General features: G+C 35.2%; 1 protein-coding gene across 1 annotated transcript in view; it reads left to right on the forward strand.

Moving 5' to 3' along the window:
• LOC105444431 overlaps positions 1-26,030 on the forward strand; it is a 51,456-nt gene that overhangs the window by 13,792 nt on the left and 11,634 nt on the right. The window contains exons 4-12 of the mRNA XM_030988804.1: positions 65-201; positions 1,094-1,158; positions 1,815-1,881; positions 7,552-7,592; positions 9,427-9,493; positions 9,884-9,987; positions 10,602-10,700; positions 24,080-24,169; positions 25,137-25,316. Of these exons, the coding sequence (XP_030844664.1) occupies positions 65-201; positions 1,094-1,158; positions 1,815-1,881; positions 7,552-7,592; positions 9,427-9,493; positions 9,884-9,987; positions 10,602-10,700; positions 24,080-24,169; positions 25,137-25,316 (850 nt within the window). The remainder of the gene's footprint in view (positions 1-64; positions 202-1,093; positions 1,159-1,814; positions 1,882-7,551; positions 7,593-9,426; positions 9,494-9,883; positions 9,988-10,601; positions 10,701-24,079; positions 24,170-25,136; positions 25,317-26,030) is intronic.

Here is a 26,030-nt window from a genome sequence, read left to right on the forward strand (position 1 = left end):
TGATATTATTGTTATTATTATTAGTTTATTATTATTATTATTCTAATTTTATTATTTGCTTCAGATTTGATAGAAATGAGGCAATAACAGACGGTGTAGAAACAGCAAACACATGTGAAATTAGCATAGAGGATGCAAAGACTGGTGAAAAAATGTGGTCAATTCTCCAAAAAAGAAAACATGGGAATGAAGATAAAAAAGGTAGGTAGAACTTGAACAAAGATTTTGCCTTTACTATAAGAAAAATGAAATTCTTTACATATATATATATATATATATATATCTTTAATTCTGACATTATGAATTTTTCAAACTGTTGGTGACAAATGAGGAAGGAAAACGCTTTAAAATAAAAACTTAAAGCGTATCTTTTTATTTTAATATCTTACTGTTACAACTTGTAAGCTCTTGTTTATAAATGTCTTTTATTCTTGTTCTTATTAATGTTGTCATTTTTATTGTCATTATGATCATCATTATAATTGTAATTATCATGATTATTTTTTTGCTATTATTTTCATTACTATTAATGTTATTATTACCATTAATACTGTCTCAAACCTTTCCTGACATAGCAATCACTAAGTTATAGTTCTTGCAGTGGTGATATAGATATAAGAAGTGAACTGATTTGTCCTTATGATATAACAATATCTCAATTTTTTTGTACTGCTATGTAAATATGTAAAAACTATCAAACTGATTAATAGACTGCAAAGTATTTTCGAACAACTTCCCATTTCCTGTATCATCAGATATGTTTTAAAAATCTATTTCTTTCACAAGATTTTTTTTCTATCAGAGTTTCCTTTCTTATTATGGATAGCATGCTGTTAGATGTCACCAAAAACATCCTTTTCAGTCATAAGTTTTGAAGAAACTTATATTTTAGTCAGGATGTATATTAAAACAATTGAAGGAATTGCATGACATCACATATTTCTAGCTATTCGGTAATTTTTAACTTGCTATATTTACGGCAGGATTGCACATCAAATTGTTCATTAAAATCATGTACATGTACACTTAATTTAAATTACTCTGGAGTCATACAATCTTATATTACAATAATTGTAATGATTTACTTTCAAAGATGATGAATACAGTAAAGCTCTTGCGGATGTAATGACAAAGAAGCTGAAGATGATCCCACCGCAGGTAATTATTATCTCTGTACAGGTATTGTTATTCTAATTGGAGGTAACCCAATATGAGAGAATGAAATGGCTATCGTACTTGTTAATCCAAATAAAAATCTCTATAAAAGTCGATGTAGTATGAGTTATGATTAGGATGGAGAAGTGAAATTCAGCCAGAGGGATTTAAAATCAAAATTACGATGATCATCCAACAAATAAATGATATCGGAAATTGCGCTCAATGAATTTGATAGCAATATACCTGAGTAGTAAGTAAAGAATGATAATTATAGGGCTGGTTGAGACTAGACTACAATACACTACAGTACATTGAGTTCGCTGTTTCCTTTGCATACATGCATTTCATTTATGATAATATATTTTCATTATTTCCATTAGTGCAACACAAGTTTACATTTAACTCGGTATTAGCCATTAAAGTTTTCATAACCCCTTGTACATGTATCGACTGTTTCCATCAGGAATGTCAAGTACATATTTAATCATGCAATGACACATTAAATGCTCTAGACCAGTCTAGAATGACAGTGTAAACAAATAAAGAGTGGGATCATCTCATCAACCACTTTAAAAAATAGTTTTAGTTGCTAATTGTGAAGCGACTAGTGCAAGCTGCTCAATGACAAGCTTAATACTGGTTTATTTTGTGTACAGGATCAAGAAAGTTCAGAACCACCCAGGGATACTACTCTTAGCAGAGGCCCGAATGCTAAAGAAGCAGGTGTGTATATGTTTTGTTTTTGTTAGCTTTAATTTGTTTGTGTTAATTGTTTGTTTTGCTTGTATGTCTCCTTAAAGGTACTATGTCTCATTTGCAGCCAACATCAAATTCTGTAGAACTTTGAAGAAATTATGAAAAATGTCACGTTTGTCCTAACCGTGAAATGTATGCGTACCGTAAGCATGATATGAATATTAGGACACTGCAGTGTCCCAATATTCAAAATATGGAAGGAAACTTGTTTAATTTCTAGACTTCACTGTCAGACACTATTGAGTGACTGACTGACTTCTTGTTTTTTTAATAAGCTGTGACGTCGGAAAAGGGAGGTGTGGCTTGTGGGCCACTTCCGGGTATCTAGTAAAGTGCATGTATAACATAACTATAAGGTTGGAAGACAATTAGCTTCAACTTATGTGTTATTTGTCCCTTACTAGAATACAATTTAAGACAACATCGATTGTAATTTAATTCTCATTAATATTTCCATCTTGATATACTAAAAAATGTATAATAATAATAATACATATGATTTATAAGGCGCCAAATCCACTTGACAGTCAAATGCTCAAGGCTTTTTTTTATTGGTCCAGCGACCGCCCAAGGGAAACACAAAATCAACTATTGTTTGTGAACAAAAACGTTGAAAAAGGGGAAAAAGAAGGTGAAACTACGGCTGTGTCCACAGGCACAGCTGTGTCGTGCAGTAAGCCTGCATACCGGTATATGGGTATTTGGGAGCCGGCGATTGTTTTACCACAATTGCACAATGAAGTTTCACTTTGACATATCAGAGAGAGAAATTACCTCTTCCACTGTGGAAAAAACAGTTAATGGTGATTAAATCATTATTATGAATAAAATAAAATTCAAACTAATCAAAGAATATTTCTTTTAGTTGATCGTATCATGGCTATAGATTCGCTGGAAATATCGAGCGATTCTGCTGTTGTTACAATTCATCCGCAAGAAGTGCGGGTCTTGGCAGCCGCATTACCTATACTGATTGAATGTAGTCATAGTATTGCAGACGGATTTACATTACCTGCGCCCACATCAAAACAAGCGTAAACGTACCTTCGCTTGGCGTTCGCGTACGATCTATTACTTACTATCCAGATCAATTATTTTGCTAGGATTTGTGGTCAAATTTATTCATTACAATTAAGTTAATTGAGATCTTCATCCATGCACGGATACCTCAAAGTCCATTAAAAGGCTGTTTTGTACAAATTCCTCATTCATGTCGAAATTTCAGCCTTATAAGTGTGTATGTAAAAAGCATCGAATTTAGTGCGACTGAATAACACTGTACTGCGCGCACAGTAATCGCTTGCATTTCGCGATAGGCGAAACCCTTACAGAAGTGACAACCTACTGGTGATCTGGCGTTATGTCACTGTTGTCAGCAACTCCGTCCAGCTCCTGATATAACCTCTTTTGGTCATACTGGAACATAAGTTTTTTTCTCAGTATTGGCTTATTCTCTGATCCTATCTTCTAAGTTTGGCAGCTTTTGCCGTCACCCACTGCTTCATCTTCTCAATGATGGTCTTTCGTTCCTTCCTTTTCATATTGTACTTGTTCTCAATATGAGCTAGCCCTTTATTCTGTTACCCTGGTTCTTTTCCTTCCTCTCTAACTTGCTTAATCCTCTTTTTAGTTAGTCAACGTTTCCTTGGATTCTCCTTTCAAAGAGGCTCTTTTTTCCACCTTAGGTTCTCTTGTGAAATACCCAGGTCGCGGGAGGCATCCCCGCTAGAGCTCGTATACGTCTATTAGTCTTGGGGATATCAGTTGTCTCAATATGCCTCAGGACTTCATTCACCTCCATAGCAGCCTCGTGTAGCCTCTTTCTGTCAACCTGCCTTAGCGATCTTAGCTGGTGCCTCTTAATATCTTCTAGAACCTTTTTAATGCTTTGCAGAAGGTCTTTTCGCCTCTCTGTCAGCCATTCAGTATCTTTGAAGTGGATTTCATGACTGTCATTGCCCTGCCTTTCCATCTGTGGTGCAACCTCGCCTTTGCTCATCTGTACCGCATCAGTGCCATGATTACCTTGGGCTACGCCTTCTGCAGCATGATAATCCCATCTTTTCTACCTCCCACAATGCCATCTCTCTTCTCTGTGTACTTTCCTTTTAAATTCAACTTCTGAGAGCCCCTATGTGGTTCCAATTGCCGGGGCCTGGTCGATCAAGTTCTGCTTTGTTACCCTGGACGTTCCACTCTACTGCCAGCTATTCATCATTCTCCTATCCCCTGGTCCCTGGTTTTCTCTCAAATTAACACTCCACTACTACTCGGTATAAGGTTTGGTTCCATTTTCTTTGGTCATGAGTCACTGCATGGATGACGACTCCGAGGTGCCCGCTCGTACACACCTGTCACGACCAGACCTAGACCTGCCACATTCGGTCTCAATCACCTCGTTATCTTCATTTCTGTTTATGTATATTTATGTTCATTGTTGTTATTATTATTATTATATAAAGAACCGAATGATGGATTACCGCCAAACTTGGGTCATGTATGTGTCTTGCACGGCCAATGAACTGATTAGATTTGGGGTCACGTGGTCAAAGGTCACAGGGCTCATGTATACAAAAAAGCTTGTGAATTCATTATCTCAAGAACCAATTGATGGATTACCACCAAACTTGGGCCATGCAATGAACTGATTAGATTTGGGGTCACAAAGTCACAGGTCATATAGGGCTCATGTATGCAAAAAAAAGCTTGTGATCGCATTATCTCAGGAACCGAATGATGGATTACCGCCAAAGTTAGGTCCTGTATCTATCTTACAGAGCTGATGAACTGTTTAGATTTTGGGGTCACAAGGTCTAATGTCAAAGGTCACAGGGCTCATGTATGCAAAAAAAGCTTGTGATCGCATTATCTCAAGAACCAATTGATGGATTACCGCCAAACAAGTCATGTATGTATTTTGCAGAGCCAATAAACTGATTAGATTTTTGGGGTCACAAAGTCAAAGGGCTCATTATGTATGCAAAATTAGCTTGTGATCACGCTATCTAAAAGCATCGTTTAACAATGTTAAGTCTGAGATGCATGGCCCTACGTGTTTTATTGAAGCTCTAAAAAAAATTGCGCTTCCAACTGATCAAGAAGAGCCTCAAAAAAGTAAAAATCTTTGAGTGACTGTAGTGTTATGAAACCGTTAGGCAAACACAAAATTTGGTTTTGATTTCCAATCATAAATATCTTGATAATCACACAGGCTTGTAAAAGTTATGGGGTTCCTGACTGACCTAAAGGTTTATAATTAACATTGCAGCATGTGCTAATTCCAGGATTTTGTTTTAGAATCTGAGACAAATTAGTTACCGGACCCCTTAATTTAAGAACTGATTGATGGATTACCACCAAACTTGGGTCATGTATCTTGCAGAGCCAATGAACTTATTAGATTTTTCGGGCACCATTTTCAACTGCGCGTAGTCGAAGATCCATCTAGTCATTCTTATTATTGATAGCATGTTGTTAGAATTCACCAAAACATTTCCTTTTCAGCAATACATTTTAAAGAAAATATTGTTCATTGAATTAAGTCAAGATGTGTATACAAATAAAGGCGTTGCATCACATCACACCATATTTATAGCTATCTGGTAATTTTTTACTTGCTACAAAGGCAGGATTGCACATCGATTTGTTCATTAAAATTATGTAATTGAAATTACTCTGGATTAAATCTCCCATTTTGTTTTCAATATACACAAGCGAAATGTAAAGTTTCAGAATCCACCTGTGCAATAATTAAATACGCCCCAACCCCAAGTACATGAATCGTTGTTTATCCATGGTCATTGTATTGAACAGGTCCCAGAATATAAATACTTGGGAACAGTTGTTGACAAAAAGCTAAATTGGAATAGAAACTCACAGATTGTAGCTAGTAAAGCAAGCCAAAGATTGTATTTTCTGAGAAAACTAAAGGAGTTCAGAGTTGATAACAGCATTCTAATTCTCTTCTACCAGTCGCTCATTTAAAGCATTCTTACATTCAATTTTATACATGCATGTTTGGAAATCTCTCAAAGCAAAACACCAAAAAGCTAGAAAAACCAAGGATAATTGCCCAACAAGTAATTAAAAAAGACCTCCCCCTTATTAGTACATTATATGAAAAGCGCATTCTTCTAAAAGTTCAATAATGCGTGACACTGCACACCCACTTAACTCCTGTTTCATTTACAATCGTTCTGGCATTCGTCTGTGTGTTCCCAAAACTTCTCGCTGACGCTATATACAGTCCTTCATTCCGAATTCCTTCTACACGTTCAACAATAACATTAAACAGTAACTGTATGTGATGTAAAAATTTGTGAATGGATTCGAATGGATTCTTGCTTATTTATAAGAACCCATAGGTTCATACACATGAATTGTGTTTTTTAACGCCATATGTTAAATGCAGCGGCACTGATCTGCACTCCCTCCTAAAGCCCCAGTCCCATATAAAGCCGGACCAGCACGGACGAGCACGGACCACTCCGGACCATCCCGGACCATGGTCTGGGGTGATCCGGGATGGTCCGGGATGTTTTGTTCAAAAAAGTGTGATGCTTTAAAAGCTACAGTCCCATATACGTCCCGGACCGTCCCGGACCATCCCGGACCCCATCCGGGGTGATCCGGGATTCGGTCCGTGTTGACACCGGGTTGGCACCGGGGTGGTCCTGGATGGTCCTGGATGGTCCTGGATGGTCCTGGGCGGTCAATAACTCACTCCCGGACTGCCACGGATCAACACGGACCGCCCCGGCGCCACTACGGATGACCCCGGACCCAGCACGGTGGCTACACGGATCACCCCGGATCAAACTATTGTCCCGGACCGTCCCGGACCACCCCGGCAGTTTTTGACCATCCAGGACCATCCAGGACCACCCCGGTGCCAACACGGTGTCAACACGGACCGAATCCCGGATCACCCCGGATGGGGTCCGGGATGGTCCGGGACGGTCCGGGACGTATATGGGACTGTAGCTTAAGTTTTTGCAATGTTCCGCTTGTCGATGCTCTCTCGTGAAAGGGTGGCCCAGCCTAGTGGAATTTGGATTGGACGGGCAAGTGGCTTGGTGGTAGGAGGGTGGCACCTTTTTTTTGTTTTCTCTGGATCTGGAAGAAATGTCTGGCCGACGCGAAATTTAATTCAGAGAAAATGGAAGGGACGTGTCTGCTTCTCATTGCCGGGCTTCTTGCCTGATTGGTTTTGGATTCCGCTGGGGCATGCTCGCGCTGGAGCCTTGCAGAATCTGTATATGTTTGCAAGTGGAGGCCGCTGCCTTTTTACATTTTTTACCTTTAGTAAAGCGGTTGTTATTCTCTCTTCTTCTCGCCTACACTCTTGTTTTTTCTTGCTCAGCTTCCTTCATTCCTTTTCTCATCTTACTGTGCTATCTCCTCTTCCATAGGGTAGGTCTTTACTTTTGTCAGAATGTATTTAACTGTTTGTTAATCTAATTGATGTTTTTGTTTTGTCCACATTTATGTATTCTTATGTTATTCATTGTTATCTCCTGCTAGTGGAGTACAAATTTCTATGTTTTTTGACGTGGACAATGAATTTGAATCTGAATCTGAGTCATACAATCTTATATAACAATGTAATATATGATATTTGATGATTTACTTTCACAGGGGATGAAACAGCAAAGAGACTGACCATGACCCCACCAAAGGTAATAATCATGTCCATACAGGTATTTTGTTTCTGAATTGAGGTAAATGAAGAGAGAATAAAATGGCTATCTTACTTGTTAATCCAAATTAAAATCTCTATGAAAGTAAATGTAGTAGTGAGTTATGATTATGAAGGAGATGTTAAATTTGCGATGAACTTCCAAACAGATAAATGATGTCGGAAATTTAGTCAATGAATTTAAAAGAAATATTCCTGAGTAGTAAGTATAAAATGATAATTATATGGGCTGTCTGAGACTACAATGCACCACAGTAGCGTTTCTCAACCAGGATGCCGGGGCACCGCGAGAAAAATTGATGAAACATCTACTTTTGGATCCATTATGAAATAAACATCAGTTTGTGAGAAAATATGAGAAACCGCAATGTATTTTTATGAAGCAACAACTTTTTAAAGATAATTAAGATTTCTTTTTGTCCACACTCGCAACATTTTGAAACAGTAGGATTTTTGGCTGTGAAGTGCCTGAATAGCTACATTATTAGTCAACAAAGTGCCAGAATATCTCTTTTGACAGCGATCGAGGTGCCCGAATATATCTAGCATTTTTATATCGAAGTTGCATTTTTTTTACCACACCTGTTCGCTTCACTCTCCCAGAACATTTAGAAACAGAATGATTCTGGACAATAAGATGCCCAAATATCCTAATACCATTATTTGTGCGTCGAGGTGACCAATTATGTATGACTTTGGATTATGTATTTTACCACTCTAAAATGTCATTGTGTTTGCTCTCTCGCTTTGCTCGCTCCCAAATTTTGGAAACAAAATTTGTCCGTTAGTGTGTCCGTTAGTGTGTACATAGCACTTGAGGTGTACCAGAGTGAATGAAAATGAATCTTCTGTAATTAATTTGGATTATGGCAATGCGCAACTTATTATTTAAAAAAGCAGCGACATTCATGATATTAAATTTTGATATACAAGTCAAACAGCCACAAAGCATGTATAAATAAAACTTTTCTAGAAAGCAGATTTTTATTATCATGCTGTTTTTAACTTAAATTTTATTGCAGCGAACACATTTATGTTTAATCTGGTATCAGCTAGCTATTCATTTTTCATAACCCTAGTACATGTAAATGTGTTGGCTCTTTGCATCTGAAATGTCAAGTTCTTAATAGTCGTGCACTGACACAATAATTCACTCTACACCAGTCCAGAATGACAGTGTAAAGTCATAAAGAGTGTGATCAACCCTGTCATCAACCACTTAAACAAATATTTGTAGTTGCTAATTATGATGCAGTTAATAGTGCAAGCTGCTCAATGACAATCTTGAAGGGACTTGGTAACATTGTTCAGATGAGTGAAAGTGGTGCTAAGATAGTGACTTCAATATTAAAGATAATCTGAAAGTTTGAGTGCAAACGGACCATTATTAATGATACTATTTGGGAAAAACTGATCTGATCGATTCCTTAATTCTCCCAACTATATCATAACAATTTAATTCGATTTTTGTTAATGTTAATCATCACAAAGCAATAAATTGGCTCTATGTACCATTCCAGACATTTAAGTGTTGAAAGATTCTTAAAAGCCTGATGTCTTATATCTTTTTGTCAAGGAAAATCGGTTGGGAAAAATCAAAATTGGTTGGGAGAATTTACTGTTAAAGGGTGTTGCACAGTGACTCTTTCAAAGATATCTTTGTGGTTTGAAAAAATTGCAGAATTGCATGTCAGAGGGTGAGTACAGTAGGAGGATTATAATAAGTGACATTTCATACAAAAATTATGCAATGTTTTCATCAACCTTCAACAATTTTACAGAGTCACTTTAATACTGCTTTATTTTGTAAACAGGATCAAGAAAGTTTAGGAACACTCAGCGATTCTTCTCTCGGCAGAGTCCTGAATCCTGACGCAGCAGGTTTGTGTATTTGCTTGTTTTTTTTTGTTTGTTTTTTAGTTTGTGTTGTTTCTTTCTTTTCTTAATACTCATTTAATCCTTAATTCATCATCCATAAGATATAAAGTATCAATTCAAGTAGATAACAAATGAGTATTTACTTGTTAAAACTCCTTTTAAAGTGTTTTTAATGTCATTTACATGAAATATTCTCATAATTATAATTATATTACAATATTATGATAATAATAATCGCATGTGTAGACCTATAGATGGTATAATGATAGTGCACATGCTCCATTCCCTGGGGATTATTCCATACCCATTAAATACCTGGGAGGGGAGTAGCGATTGTAGTTTAATTGTGAATGTAAACATCCTACAAATATATATATTTCTTCTTTATTGCAGAAGAATTTGTTTCTGGTAATGTGGAGACGCCCAATGCTAGAGAGGAGGATGGCGGAGTGCCACATCATCTAGCAAGTCTGGTGGAGAAAAATCTTAAAGAACAGGTCCACCAAAAATTTTGCATTTTGAACCTTGTATCTTTATGTGGGATAACATGTACAAGATTGGAATGGGTTCCCATATGAAAAAAACAAATCGTGTTAGGGAACCAAACTTGCAGCTCCTACAGAGGAATGTTGGACTTTATACAATCTTGTTTGCTGCACTAGGGTGAATATATAGCGGATACAAAATTGGTTATTTGCTTACCAGATTTTTTTTGCCTATACTCTGCTAAAAATCATGCTACATTTTTAGTTACAAGCAATAAGTCATATATAAACAACAAAAAGAGTAATAATCAAGGACATTAGTGAATAGTGATAAAAAGACATTGAAGTAAAATTACACATTGCCTGATTAATAATATTGAAAACAGATTAAAAGGGGGAAAGGCATGCACACAATTCGGAAGCACTAAGAGAGAGTAAAAGAAGACAGAGGTTGAAAGAGGAAGAAGGACAGTAGAGATGGGGAGAGAAGGGAATGAGTCGGAAGAAGGGGAGGGATATAGAGAGAAAGGAAAAGAGAGCTGATGCGAAGTAAAGAACTGGGCAGTAGGGACGGTTAAAATGATGAAGGTTCATGTAGATGTCTACTCACTTTCTTCATTCCACAGGAGATGGGAACAGACAGTACAGAAAGCGGTAGAGGAGAAGCGGTCTCACTAAGAATATGGGACTTTGCTGGACATGACGTATACTACACAACCCATCAGGTAAATTTAAAAACCATTAGATTCTTTATAAATTCTATCGTGCAGTAAAACCAAATCTCGGTGGACTTCCCCTTTAATGTGTGGCCCAGTCATAGGTGCAAAGTCATGTCCAGGGTCTAAGTTATTGCTTCTTTTATTTATTTGATCATCCACTGTAGGAAAACAGACTTGACTAGATAAGTTTAGAGTTGCTGGCTTCTTGCTATCTACTGAAGTGCGAAAAAGTGCTGTAAATTGCAACATCTCTAGAATGTTGTCTTAATTTTGGCTTTTGGGGGTCTTTTTTTAACAGAAGTTTCTTATTTATTTGACCATTCTCATGGAGTTATCTAGGAATTGATAATATGAATATAAGCCGAGTTAGCCTGCAATGAGTACGGACGTGCATTAGCTTTCAGCTCTTCCGGGTTTTTTTTATTTGACCACCGCCTGTTCTAAAATGTGATTTATTTCAACGCGAACTATTCCGACCTGGTTTCCTTATGCGCTGTCATTATTGAGAAAGTGGAAATTAATTGTTGTTCAACCGATTATACCACTTAAACTGATCCTACTTCACACGAATTCAAAATGGCTACTGGTGTAGCTGGAGTCACCACCCGGCCGCGGACACGTAACCGAGATACCACCCACAGCCTGCCAGACAACTCGGGCAAGGCATTTCCCGCTTTGCCCCAGCCCCAGTCTGAGCACCCAACGAACAGTGACATTCAAAAGTCAATTCAAGACCTCGCATCTATGATGTGTGGCAAAATCGATACGCTAACACAAGAAGTGAGTGGACTCAGTGACAAACTAACGAATTTGGAACAAAGTGTTGAATTTAACTCTAACAAACTGCACGATATTGAAACGACCGAGCTGCCAATTCTAAAAGCAAAAATGAAGGAAGAGATACAAAAAATGCAGGACAAAATGTTGTCACTAGAGATTTACAATAGAAAGCAAAACCTTCTCTTATATGGAGTACACGAGACCGAGCAGAGTGAGGATACCATGACGAAAACAGTCCATTTAAACTTCACCCCACTTTGGACCCGAAAGTGGGGTGCATTTTGGTGGTAAGCTCACCACAGAGCAAGAGAGAGTTAGAGTCCCTAATCTGCAGTATAAACAAACTTTGTCAGGACATCGCCAGCCCAACCTTGATAAGTACTGCTTGGAACTCCTCCATGATGTTCTAGTCTTATTCGCAGTCTCATAATAAGTTCGGATTATGTCCATTCTCATAGCTACCGGTATACATGGGAGATGCCAGTTTCATCTTCCTTGCTTCACTTTATAAGCATAGTTATATCAGGAACTTCCTGGTTATAATTATGTTCCTTTCAAGTTTCATCATAATTGTCTAGTTCGATATAGTACATGGACACAATTAAATATGATATTGTCTAAAATTGTCAAAAATATCTTAACATCGAAATGATTTCTGGTCATGTTTAACTATTTTAATTGAAGCCTTTTTACTTGATCTAATACTTTTATGAGGATGACATAGTCCGCAATAAACTTGACAAACATTATCATCCATACTATATGTCGTAGTTTATAACAATAATTACTCATGACCTTACACTACAAGGACAACATTCATCCAGATTCTGAGATTGCTCATTCTCACGAAGCTTGGTGTACGCGAAGATATCGGGAAAGAAAGCGGTCTGTAATACCAGACACGCAAGTGGGGTATTTCGGTCCCCGTTCACCGAAAAGTGAGATTCTCCATTTGAAAGTCGGGTAAGGTCGACAAATATAGCCTCTGTTAAAGGCGTTACTCCGCCACCAAATTTATTCGCATAGACGAAATAAACTCGAACGCGTTTAGAAAAATGGTGTAGGCCTAGGCCTATAAGGAAAGGCCGGGAAAACATACATTTTGTTGGTTTGACCGTTAAATATTTTTGAGGTATTAAAGCAAGAATAGAATGTTGTAAATATTGTTTTCGTTACATTTATTCCGTGCGTAATCTCAAGGTCTACTCAACTTTCTTTGCCTATTTCTTGCCCCCCCCCCCCAAACGGCAGATCAAGGATTTGAAAATAGGGGTAGGGGGGGGGGTGGTTGTTTGGGCAGACGGCATATTTCTTGGAATTCGTTATAAATACGGTATTTAAAAAAATGATGATTCTGGCAAGATAAGAATTGAATTTCATCAAACTTTTATTCAATTTAATATGATCTGTATACGTATAGGATACAATATTTATTTCCCCACAACACATCAAGCCGTGATGATTGAATGTCCATTGCATGTAACATGAAAGAAACAGAAACTCTCAAATCTACAATCCTTTAGAAAGATAATAATTAGCCGAGTAATTAGGGCATTACAAGACATCGAAGGACTTAATCTATTTTACAATAGTTGATGCAACCATAATGGAACATTATGCTTCTCGATACTGAGGATATGAAATTTCAGCACAAGTGTATTTGGTTTCAAAATTTTATAGCAGTTCGTTAAAGAAACATTTCGATGCTCACTTGTATAATAAATCTCTATGACAAGCTCATTTTTATCACGACAGTTAAACCTTTTCACTTTTTGATACTAGTAAAGATTGTTGAAGAATTGCCTAATTGACTGCTCGGATGATTTTTTACCTTTCTCCGAAACCTCTTGGTTTTTTGCTCATGATTATAGCGCATTATTCTTTTTGTCACTGTATGTATTAATAAGCAAATACATATCTGCACAACGAACGTCTTTATGATTATGATGTCCTCGTTTCGTTGTATGTTATAAATTCAATATCATGACGAGAAGTGCGTCAAAAATATCTTAACATCAAAAGATTTCTGGTCATGTTTAACTATTTTAATTGAAGCCTTTTTACTTGATCTAATACTTTTATGAGGATGACATAGTCCGCAATAAACTTGACAAACATTATCATCCATACTATATGTCGTAGTTTATAACAATAATTACTCATGACCTTACACTACAAGGACAACATTCATCCAGATTCTGAGATTGCTCATTCTCACGAAGCTTGGTGTACGCGAAGATATCGGGAAAGAAAGCGGTCTGTAATACCAGACACGCAAGTGGGGTATTTCGGTCCCCGTTCACCGAAAAGTGAGATTCTCCATTTGAAAGTCGGGTAAGGTCGACAAATATAGCCTCTGTTAAAGGCGTTACTCCGCCACCAAATTTTCGCATAGACGAAATAAACTCGAACGCGTTTAGAAAAATGGTGTAGGCCTAGGCCTATAAGGAAAGGCCGGGAAAACATACATTTTGTTGGTTTGACCGTTAAATATTTTTGAGGTATTAAAGCAAGAATAGAATGTTGTAAATATTGTTTTCGTTACATTTATTCCGTGCGTAATCTCAAGGTCTACTCAACTTTCTTTGCCTATTTCTTGCCCCCCCCCCCCCCCCGAAACGGCAGATCAAGGATTTGAAAATAGGGAGTGGCCGGGGCTCAGATGTCAAATTTGAAATAGGGGGGGGGGGGGTGGTTGTTTGGGCAGACGGCATATTTCTTGGAATTCGTTATAAATACGGTATTTAAAAAAATGATGATTCTGGCAAGATAAGAATCGAATTTCATCAAACTTTTATTCAATTTAATATGATCTGTATACGTATAGGATACAATATTTATTTCCCCACAACACATCAAGCCGTGATGATTGAATGTCCATTGCATGTAACATGAAAGAAACAGAAACTCTCAAATCTACAATCCTTTAGAAAGATAATAATTAGCCGAGTAATTAGGGCATTACAAGACATCGAAGGACTTAATCTATTTTACAATAGTTGATGCAACCATAATGGAACATTATGCTTCTCGATACTGAGGATATGAAATTTCAGCACAAGTGTATTTGGTTTCAAAATTTTATAGCAGTTCGTTAAAGAAACATTTCGATGCTCACTTGTATAATAAATCTCTATGACAAGCTCATTTTTATCACGACAGTTAAACCTTTTCACTTTTTGATACTAAAGATTGTTGAAGAATTGCCTAATTGACTGCTCGGATGATTTTTTACCTTTCTCCGAAACCTCTTGGTTTTTTGCTCATGATTATAGCGCATTATTCTTTTTGTCACTGTATGTATTAATAAGCAAATACATATCTGCACAACGAACGTCTTTATGATTATGATGTCCTCGTTTCGTTGTATGTTATAAATTCAATATCATGACGAGAAGTGCGTCAAAAATATCTGAACATCAAAATGATTTCTGGTCATGTTTAACTATTTTAATTGAAGCCTTTTTACTTGATCTAATACTTTTATGAGGATGACATAGTCCGCAATAAACTTGACAAACATTATCATCCATACTATATGTCGTAGTTTATAACAATAATTACTCATGAACCTCACACTACAAGGACAACATTCATCCAGATTCTGAGATTGCTCATTCTCACGAAGCTTGGTGTACGCGAAGATATCGGGAAAGAAAGCGGTCTGTAATACCAGACACGCAAGTGGGGTATTTCGGTCCCCGTTCACCGAAAAGTGAGATTCTCCATTTGAAAGTCGGGTAAGGTCGACAAATATAGCCTCTGTTAAAGGCGTTACTCCACCACCCAATTTCGGAACAGCTTGCCACATGCAGTATCGTGAATGCGCCCGGCACTCTGAGCAGCCGTTTTTCAGTGTATTTTCTTTTAGTGTTCTTAAAAATTCGCCGTGTCGTTTGATCAAAGAGGTACTGGGCAAGCTTGCCTATTAATGATTTGGTTCAATACATAAGCCATCTAACATTTATGTTTCAAGGTAATGATTATATTTATGCAGAAAAACTAAAATACTTGTGACAGTGCGATTATTTCAAGTCGCCCTTTTTAGGTTATTATGCAGCAACATGACCAATCAAAGTTTGGTCCAATTAACTTCTTTATCTTCTTGTATTAGATACCAAACTTGTATGAACATGAAGTCGAGACGTATTTTGTGTTTTGCTTTGATACAATGTTTATTTGATTATGCTAATGCTGCTTGGTACAGTAGTCTGGGCAAGATGGATAAGAAAAAGTTAAGAATAATTCAGAATAAGATGGTAAGATTTATTAATTGCTTAGGCCTAAGAACACACGTCGGGAAAAATGAACTTGAAGAAGCAGGTATACTCTATGTAGGTCAAAGGTCTAAACAACTCGTGTTACACCATGTCCATAAAATATACTACTCAGATGTAGATCATTATATTACTAATAATTTTACTCGTGTCTCAAATATCCATGGATACGATACAAGAAATAGTCATTTTAATTTTGTTTTACCCAAGCGAAAAGGACAAATTGGAAACTCTTTTTATTTTAATGGTATCCAATTTTGGAATTCTCTCCCAAAACATGTCAAAATAGTTAAGAATTTTTCACACTTTAAAAGTGTATTAAAACAATACCTAAAGCATGAATCCCTTCAAGAACAGTAATATCAGTTATCTTAAATCACAGTTCTTTATGTGTAGCGCATGTTTTTAAGTTTAATCTTGCATAATATACCGTAGATCATTGTTTGCTATAAGTTCTAGAAATTTTTGTTGTTGTTTATGTTATATTATTTATTCGTAATATTCATAGTAGTTATTAGTTGTGATATTTTATTCTCATGCCGTACTGTACACGTACTTTATAGGACCCCGTTGGAAATAAGCCTTTTCCGGCTTTCATGGGTTATCCTGTCAATGTATCTTCTCGTTTCTCTTTGCTTTATGTAAGCATTCAATGTACTATACTTGACGAATAAAATCAATCAATCAATCAATTCTCAATGTTTCCTTTCCATGTTTCCTTTCCATCTTTCCTCATGTTTTTCACTATTATCACCTTTGTTCTATATACTTTCGGCTGATATTATTCTTTATTTTTCTCCTTCTTTCAACATCTCTTTTCTAATTTTCATTATATATTTCTTTATTTTCTCCTAATTTTATCTTCTTTAGCCATCTTTCCTTATGCCCTTCTTTATTTTCTCCGTCATTCTAATTTTCATCTTTCCTTATGTATTCCTCTATTTTCACCTTGTTTTATTCTCTCTATCTTTTCTCATGTATTTCTTTATGTCTAACCTTCATTATCTTCTGTTTCCATCTTTCCCTGTGTATTTCTTTTTAAACCTTCTTTTATCTTCCTTTTCCATCTTTCCTTATGTTATTCTTTATTTTCTCCTAATTTTATCTTTTTCATCTTTCCTTACGTATTCCTCTATTTTCACCTTGTTTTATTCTCTCTATCTTTTCTCATGTATTTCTTTTTTCTAACCTTCTTTATCTTCTGTTTCCATCTTTCCTTATGTATTTCTTTTTAAACTTTTTATCTTCCTTTTCCATCTTTCCTTATGCTATTCTTTATTTTCTCTTCCTTCTTTCCCTCCATTTCCATCTTTCCTTATTATCACCCGTCTTTCCCTATTTTATCCTCCCTTTATATTTTCCTTCTGCATTTTTCCATTGCCAAGCACATCAATGTTCTCTGCTATACGTAAAAGAAACTTAAATAGCTAGTAATTGCTAAAAAAACACAATATGAAGTGAGACTGTAGACACACTGAATCCAGGCCTATTATAAATATAGGTGTAGGGTCTGCGATGAGAAGACTATGAATCTGGACTGGATATCAGATACCAGCTGGTAATCCCTTTATCAGTAACTAGGCTATGATTGACCGCTGTCTCTCTCCCCATGGACCCTACTGGTAATCCCTTTATCAGTGGTCAGTGCTCCTATCAGATTATGGTAGCTCCAGGAAAAGTGGTGAACTGGTGAGCAGAGCTCAAATGAGATGTTTTCCTAATGACGTATATCATCGTTCGTAAAGCATTTAAAGAGCTCGGAATGGAGAATGCCAGAGCAGAAACTATCCCGCTAATCAACGCCCACCGATTGCCCCGCCGTCTACCACAGGGTCAGAACACCCAGCCCCGATCACCGACCCCCATCATTGCCCGATTTGCCGTCATGGCCGACCGCGATCACGTCCTATCACTCTTCCAGCGCCAACTACGCAGCCGCACCCTAGTAGCCGGACCAGGAGGTATCCAGCCAACGTCCACCCCACCTGCCCAAGCGAGCCGTATCACTGTCAGGACGGACCTACCGCCTGTCCTGAAACAACGACGCGGCATTTTAGCTAACGAAGCCTACAAGCTCCGAAAGGAACGAGGTCTATCCACCAGGATAATTGTTCAAGGCACCTCTGTGATCTTACAATGGAAAAAGAAAGGCACCAACACATGGAATAATCAACAGGAATGATACCTATCAAAACAACAAAAGATGTAAGCATGAACTACGTATTTATTCTACGATAAAATACGTTTTTTCTTTGTTTTCTTTTTTTTCTTCTTCGCTGTATTATATTTCTCTCTGTTCAACATTACAGACTCTAATTTATGCCGAAAGAGAAAAAAAATGAAAAGAAAAGAAGAATATTATGTGAGAAATAATGACTTTACATACAAAGAAGGAACAATGATCAAATTATACATTTGATTGAACATTTATTTTATACTCTTTAAGTTCGCTCATTAAAACCTTTACATAGCATTTTAGAGAAATATGTAATGGACATGCTTAAACCGAAATAGAACTCTGTATGGACACACCGACTTTCAACTTCGGTTATTTATGTCTCGCCCTTGCATATGATATGAATTATACGCTTTAAAAATCGAATGTATATAGTACAATGCATGTTAAAATCATTGTGTACTTACGCATATATTTAAGTACATGTATATTTTGTTTTTCTTGACGCAAAAATGTCAAGATATTTTTTTGTATTTTGTTCATATTATATATATATATATATATAGATTTTTTCTTCCTCTTTGTATCTTTAATTGTTTTTTGTCACTTCCGCAATATTTTCAATCATGGAATTTAAAAGGAAAAAAAAAATTGTGACCACTATACAGACTTTAAATACTAGTAGAAATTGAAAATGTTGTACTGTGGCACATTTACTTGTTTTATTCCATGGATATTTTGTACTCGCCATGATGCTTTGTATTTTGTTCATATATAATTATATATATATATATATATATATATATATTTTCTTCCCCTCTCTATATTTATAATTGTTTGTTGACACTTCCGCAATATGTTTTAATGATGGATTTTTTTTTTGTAATTATGTGACCACTATACAAACTCGAAAGACTTAGTAGAAACCAAAAATGTTGCACTGTGGTACATTTACTTGTTTTATTTAATGGATGTGTACTAGCCATGATGTTATGCATGTATTTTTTTTTTTTTTTTTTTTTTTTTTTTTTTTTAATAATTTTGTTTGTAATAAATATTTTGCTATGCTAATTAACGACATTCTCTTCGGGGACTTGCCTGCGGCTTGGTATGCATGGCTGGAGCTTGTGCTTTATACGATTTGTAAAGCGCATCCGTTCCTTTTGTCGTGCTTCCCGGGTCGTGTGTGCGTTTTCGGGGTGAGTGCCCTTTACCCACAACAGAAAACATGCTTTCTTAATGTTAACACTTTAGAATTTCCGTTTTTTATTCTTTTCCCTACTTCTGTTATGTTATGTAATTATAAACACATTTATATTGGAAGGATTGATCTTAAACAATTTTATCTTGATTGTTAACAATTCCCTTTTTACAGATTAAGAATCTAGATTGCGATCTGTTCCTCTTTATATTGTCTTTGTTATTATTTGTTTAAGAACTGCCCACATGTATTGAGGTTAACTGCGTGGTAATTCGCAGGTGTAACATTCTTATTATTAAATAAAGTTGAATAAAAATACATTGTTAGTTGTGTCGATACGATTCATTGTAATATAAATTCCTTGCTGTTTACCATCAATACTGTTGTAGCATATGAATGACAGACGCTGATCCATTTCTTTGGAGCCTCGTAACCTATACACTCTTGCGCATTTAAATGATCTATTCTAACCTGCATTCCTCTTACCTGTCCCTGTATATACCCACACATATTTGCCTTTAATACTGTACGTTCTCTTATGTTTAATTATTCCCCCCCCCCCTTTTTTTTTTTCTTCCTGAACTGGCGGTGGTCAGTACTAAACCGGAACCGCCACCAATGGCTGCAATTCGCTGTTCCGTTCATTCACTCACCATTCTTTGTATTATTTTAGCACTTGCACAAGTCACTGCACATGCACCCACGGTGAAACGATTGTTTATATTGAGACTAGTACGAAGTGAAAAATTTTACATGCTTAACGTTACATATCAAACAGACTATATTATTCTACATCATATTCAAATCATTACATGGGCCCATTTCTTAATTATTTTATTTGATAATTGTAGGCCAATATTAAATTTAGTCATATGAATTTTGATTTAGAAATTAACCAAGATGTAACAGAAAATGAGTCTACATATTTTGCTACTGACGATTTCAACGCTGCTTTTAATTTAAGTAATGATGGCCATAATCAACAGTCCCTTAGTTTGTTGCATATTAATGCTAGAAGTATGAATAAAAACTTCGATTCTATGGATTTATTTTTTTCTTCTATACAACATTTTCCGTTTTCCATAATAGGGATAACGGAAACATGGTTGAATAATAAATCACCTCCTTTATTTAATATTGAAAATTATAAACTAATTAGAGCTGATCGTAGTTATGGACGAGGGGGTGGAGTAGCCTTGTACATTCATGATTCCTTAACATTTAAAGAGAGACCTGACTTAAGTGTAGATGGCTCCGAATATATTTTTATTGAAATTATAAATAAACAAGCTAAAAATATACTTGTTGGAGTAATGTATAGACCACCTCATAGTAATATTGATATGTTTGTAGATAGATTAGAAGAAAGTCTTTCTTTAATATCGCGTGAAAATAAAATCATATATCTTATGGGGGATTATAATATTAATCTACTTCCACATGCATTGAATAATATTGGACTTAGGTTACTAACTACACTCTCTTCTTATTCCCTCCATCCACATATTAACAAAGCTACCCGAATAACTAGTATAACTGAAACTTTAATAGACAATATATTTTCGAATATTTTTAATGAAAACAGTCAGAATGGAATTTTGTATTCTGATATTTCTGATCACCTCCCCATATTTGTTATTTCCCCTACAATTCAGTTACTTAAACATGAGTCCATGAAGTATATATACGTTCGGAAAGAAACGGATGCTAATATTCAGAGCTTTCGTGGGGACTTAGCATCAGAATCTTGGATTGATGTATTTAATTTAGTAGTTGCAAATGATGCTTACGATATATTTTTGAATAAATTAATGTATTATTACAACAAAAATATACCTTTGGTTCGAATTAAGTTAAATAAAAATAAGGCTAAGAAACCATGGACAACGAGGGGCATTTTACGATCGATTGCGACTGGCAATCGATTATATAAGAAAGCGTTAAGAAGTAAAGATGATATCGATTTAGATAAATATAAAAAATATAGAAATAAGTTAACATCTATTATTCGGCTATCACGCAAATTATATTACTCAAATAAAATTGCGAGTACTCAAAATAATAATTCTCTTTGGAATATTATCAAAGATCTTACTGGTAAGAAAAAACATATAAATACAACCATTAATGTTAATGGACAAGACATTAATAATTTGAATGAATGTGCTAATTATTTTAATAAGTACTTTGTTGATGTAGGTCCCACATTAGCCTCTAAAATAGATGCTGGCAACAATCATTTTTCTCAATATCTTTTAGAACCCTCTGAAAATTCATTATTCTTTACTCCCACAACTATTCATGAGGTAATTAGTATAGTTCAATCACTGAAATCAAGCAAGTCATCAGGACCAGATGGGTTAAGTATGAATCTCATTAAGCAAATAATACACTTTATTGTTTCTCCATTGGTTCATATATGTAATATTTCTCTCTCTACTGGTTCCTGTCCTAACTTATTAAAAATTGCTAAGGTTATACCGATTCATAAAAAAGATGACCCATCTAAACTTCAAAATTATCGTCCCATATCATTATTATCAAGTATTTCAAAGGTTTTTGAGAAATTGGTATATAAAAGATTGATTTCTTTTTTGAATGAGCACGATATTTTGATTCCTAACCAGTTTGGATTTAGGAAAAATCATTCAACTGATTTTGCTTTAATTAAACTTTGTGATAAAATAATTGAATCTCTCGCAAATAAGAAGCATGTTATAGGTGTTTTTATGGATCTGAGTAAGGCCTTTGATACCATTGATCATACAATCTTACTTTATAAACTAGAACACTATGGTATCAGAGGCCTTGCTCTATCCTGGTTTGAGGACTATCTTAAAAATAGAACACAGTATGTTTATTATCATTCTAATAGTTCCTCAAAATTGAACCTCACATGTGGAGTTCCTCAAGGCTCCATCTTAGGCCCGCTCTTATTTTTGATTTATGTAAATGATATAATAAAATCTTCAAATACTCTAACTTACATTCTTTTTGCCGACGATACAAATAAACTTTACTCACACAAAAATATTGATACACTTGTTGATACTGTAAATCATGATTTGTGTAATATTTCAATATGGTTTAAATGTAATAAATTATCCTTAAATATAAGTAAAACTAATTTTATCCGTTTTAGAACTTTTAACTCCCAGGACCAACCACAATGTAATTTGTTTATAGATGGTTTATCCCTGGTTGAAAAACAATCGACGAAATTTTTAGGAGTTATTATTGACTCAAATTTGTCTTGGAACGAACACATTCATTATATAAATATTTTGATATCCCGGAATATTGGTATTTTATATAAAATTAAATGTTTGATAAATGATAGATCTTTGTTTATTCTTTATAATACTTTAATTTTACCGTATATAACATATTGTAATATTATATGGGCAAACTGTAGTAAAACTAAAATAAACTCAATATTTCTTTTGCAAAAGAGAGCAATTCGTATTTGTACACACTCTAACTATCTTGCAAATTCGAACCCGTTATTTAGTCAATTAAAAACATTAAAGGTTTATGATATACATACGCTCCAAACTGCCATTTTTATGTATAAGTACACTTCCAAAACTCTTCCAGCATCTTTTTTAAACTTTTATTTATTAAATGTAAACGTACACTCATATTTAACTCGACATGCTCATGATTACCATCTTAATAATCCCAAACTTAGTTTAGCCCTACGATCAATTAGACACCATGGACCAGATATTTGGAATAACTTACCAAACCATATTAAAACTAGGACCTCCCTGTATTCTTTTAAAGCTTATTTGAAAGCATACTTGTTAACTCAGTATAGTTTACTAGATCTTACATAGAAATTTAAAAATTATCTAATTTGTTATGTCTTGAATTGTTCTGTCTTTGTTTGTCAACAGAAATGGACCCTGCATACATTTAATATTATCACCCGTTACTGAAACCAACACACAATTAATATCACGGTATTAGTCTCTTTTTATTCCACCAAGCTAAATTTTTGCACCTTGCACAAATGCACTTCTCAACACGAAATATTTCACTAAATTTGTTTTGTTATTTTCGCTCAAAATTAATTCAGCCATGCTCACTTTTAATCACTTCAATTATATCTTATTTAACATTGAATACAATGCAGTTGCATGGGTTGTTCTTTTATTTTGTTAACTCGGCAGAGGCCACGGTCATGTTCAAGCATTTACGCTTACGACATGTGGTCTCCTGCTTTTTCCTTTTGTATGAAACTTTTATTTTAACTAGAAACAAATTTTGTCAAACTTACATGTTATTCATCATATTTATTTGTATGTTTCTTTGTATTGATATGAAAAAGTGGAAATAAAACAAAACAAACAAACAAGTGGTTGGTTTATCATTATAGATACAAGCATAGATACTCAATAATTATAGCTGTTATGAATATGGAGCCAGAGGATCAACATCGGTCAGTTATATCCAAAGAACTTCATACATTTTTGAAAATTGATTCTTTGTTGTGGTTTTAAATAGAGATATTGCAATTTAGAGACATTGTGCCCTTATTGCTAGATTATACTCTCTATATTATTAATATATGTTTGTTTATTTGTTTTGTTAGTTGTTTTGATTAACTGACTGCTAAGAAAGCATATGTATGCTTGTAAGTAAGCAACCTGGGGACTGACGGCTTTAAGTCCTCTCTGAGGGACTTTGTAATGAGGATTAATGCCTTTAATACCAAAGAGCACTAGCATCGACTTGGTTTGGAACCCGGGATCTTGGTTATGACACCACTGATCTACCACTGAGCCATCATGCGTCAGCCTATCCCTCCCACCGCCTATGTCTCAGTATATAAACAGTGCCTGAAGTCCCTATTATTCTAGAAATAATAAGAGTAAATAGAAACAACATAACATGGTAGTTATTAAATACTTGTGCACCATTTTCTGGGTTTTTTCATCTCCGGTAGGTGTTTCTGACATGGCGAGCCATTTATGTGATTGTCTTTGATCTCAGTAGAAGTTTGGTTTCTGACGTTCCCCTTGAATCCAAAGAAAAGGTATTTCTTTATTTAATTTTATACTGCTTGGTAAAAATGAATTATGCTTTACAGGGGATAGATAAATGTTGGAAGTCTTTTTTTTCTTTGCCAAATTTTAATTTGTAAAGTTGTACATATTTTCATCATTCATTACTCGTTTAAATGTATTTTAAAGTTACAGATATTATGATAGCTCTTTTTGATTTTGACTATTATTGAATATAGATTCAACTACTTGTTTCCTTGTGGATAAATACATATGTAAATTGTTTGTACAATGAAATCTGTGATATATAAACCTTTTTCTTCTTTTGAGAGCATGGTATGAGATGAAATATTCTATCTCTTTGAAAGTCAGTTTCTGCTCGAAAATACATGTAGGCCTACAAGGTTATCTATGTCAATGGCTTCTACATGTGGGCATGTCATTAAAGCGATCAACTTTTGATTTAAAAAAATTACCAGTCATAATAGCTGGTAATGTTTTATCAATTGAATATCAAGGAGTACTGCTATTTCTCTTGATGATTAATTAATATTCTCCTCTGTCATCATCTCATATATCCCATTTCACCCCATCCTTTAATGAATATTATTTCTGTTAGTATAGCAAAAAGTATTTTTCCTCAATATTCCTTTTTTTTTTAATGCAGTAATTATGAAGTTTTATGAAGGATTGCCAAGCTTCAAGCTTAGTATATGCTGCAATCTTTCTTTATGATTATTTTATGGTATTATGAAAGTACATAACTGATAATGTATTAATTATATGAATTGATTATCATGCTGTTATCTGTTTCTTATTTTGGAAGATCATGAGGATAAATAAATCAATAAATCATTCAACAACAACAAAATTGAAAATTATGTTGGATGCGAGGAGTGGGATAAGTAAGTATGTGTTAGAATGATTACAAAGCATGGTGTTTCTGTGTATTTTTATTATTGGCCTTATCATACATACTTCTTTACAATTAAAACACAGTCTGAAGGAGATGCAAAATCAAAACTGACATGTCTAGAGTTCATCAATTTCTGGTTGTGTTCCATCTACGCCCATGCTGTGGCACCCTTGTCTAAAAACTCTGAGGAATCTCCACCGATATTCATCGTTGGAACGCATCGAGAAAGTGTGAAAGGAGATGCAGAAGAGAAAAGGAAAAAGGTAATGGTTTATGATATACATGTATTTTGATAATAAAATAATAAATATACCCTCGCCGACGAAGTCGTAGGGGATATAGTAACGCTGCCGTCCTTCCTTCCGTGCGTCCGTCCGTAACAAATTTGGTTTCCGATCGATAACTTCAGTAATGTTCGACGGATTTTAATGAAATTTGATATGAACGTTCATTGTATCAAAACACAGCCTAAGTTTGATTTCGGAGTATGTAGTTCTTAGGTCATAGCTCATTAAATACGCGAATCTGGTTTCCATTCGATAACTTGAGTAATGTTTGACAAATTTTAAAGAAATTTAATATGAAGGTACATAGTATCAAATCACAGCCTAAGTTCGATTTCGGAGTATGTAGGTCAAAGGTCATAGCTCATTAAATATGCAAATCTGGTTTCCATTCGATAACTTAAGTAATGTTTGACGAATTTTAATGAAATTTAATATGAAGGTACATGGTATCAAAATACCGGATTTGCCGGCGATAAGGCCGCAGTGCCGCATAGGCCGCACCCCAACTTTGACATTTCAAAGAGGGAAAAAAATACAAACGGACAAAACAAAATCGTAATTTTCTCGTAAAACACTATTTTTTTTTTACATACTGATACCAAATTCATCAATATTCTTATAATTTACCGGAAGTTTAGCTAAAAAAGTGATCGCAGGTAGATTTGGTGTCCGATATACCCCTACCACAAT

The sequence above is a fragment of the Strongylocentrotus purpuratus genome, unplaced genomic scaffold, assembly GCF_000002235.5.
Source record: "Strongylocentrotus purpuratus isolate Spur 01 unplaced genomic scaffold, Spur_5.0 spur5_scaffold_18, whole genome shotgun sequence".
Taxonomy (NCBI): domain Eukaryota; kingdom Metazoa; phylum Echinodermata; class Echinoidea; order Camarodonta; family Strongylocentrotidae; genus Strongylocentrotus; species Strongylocentrotus purpuratus.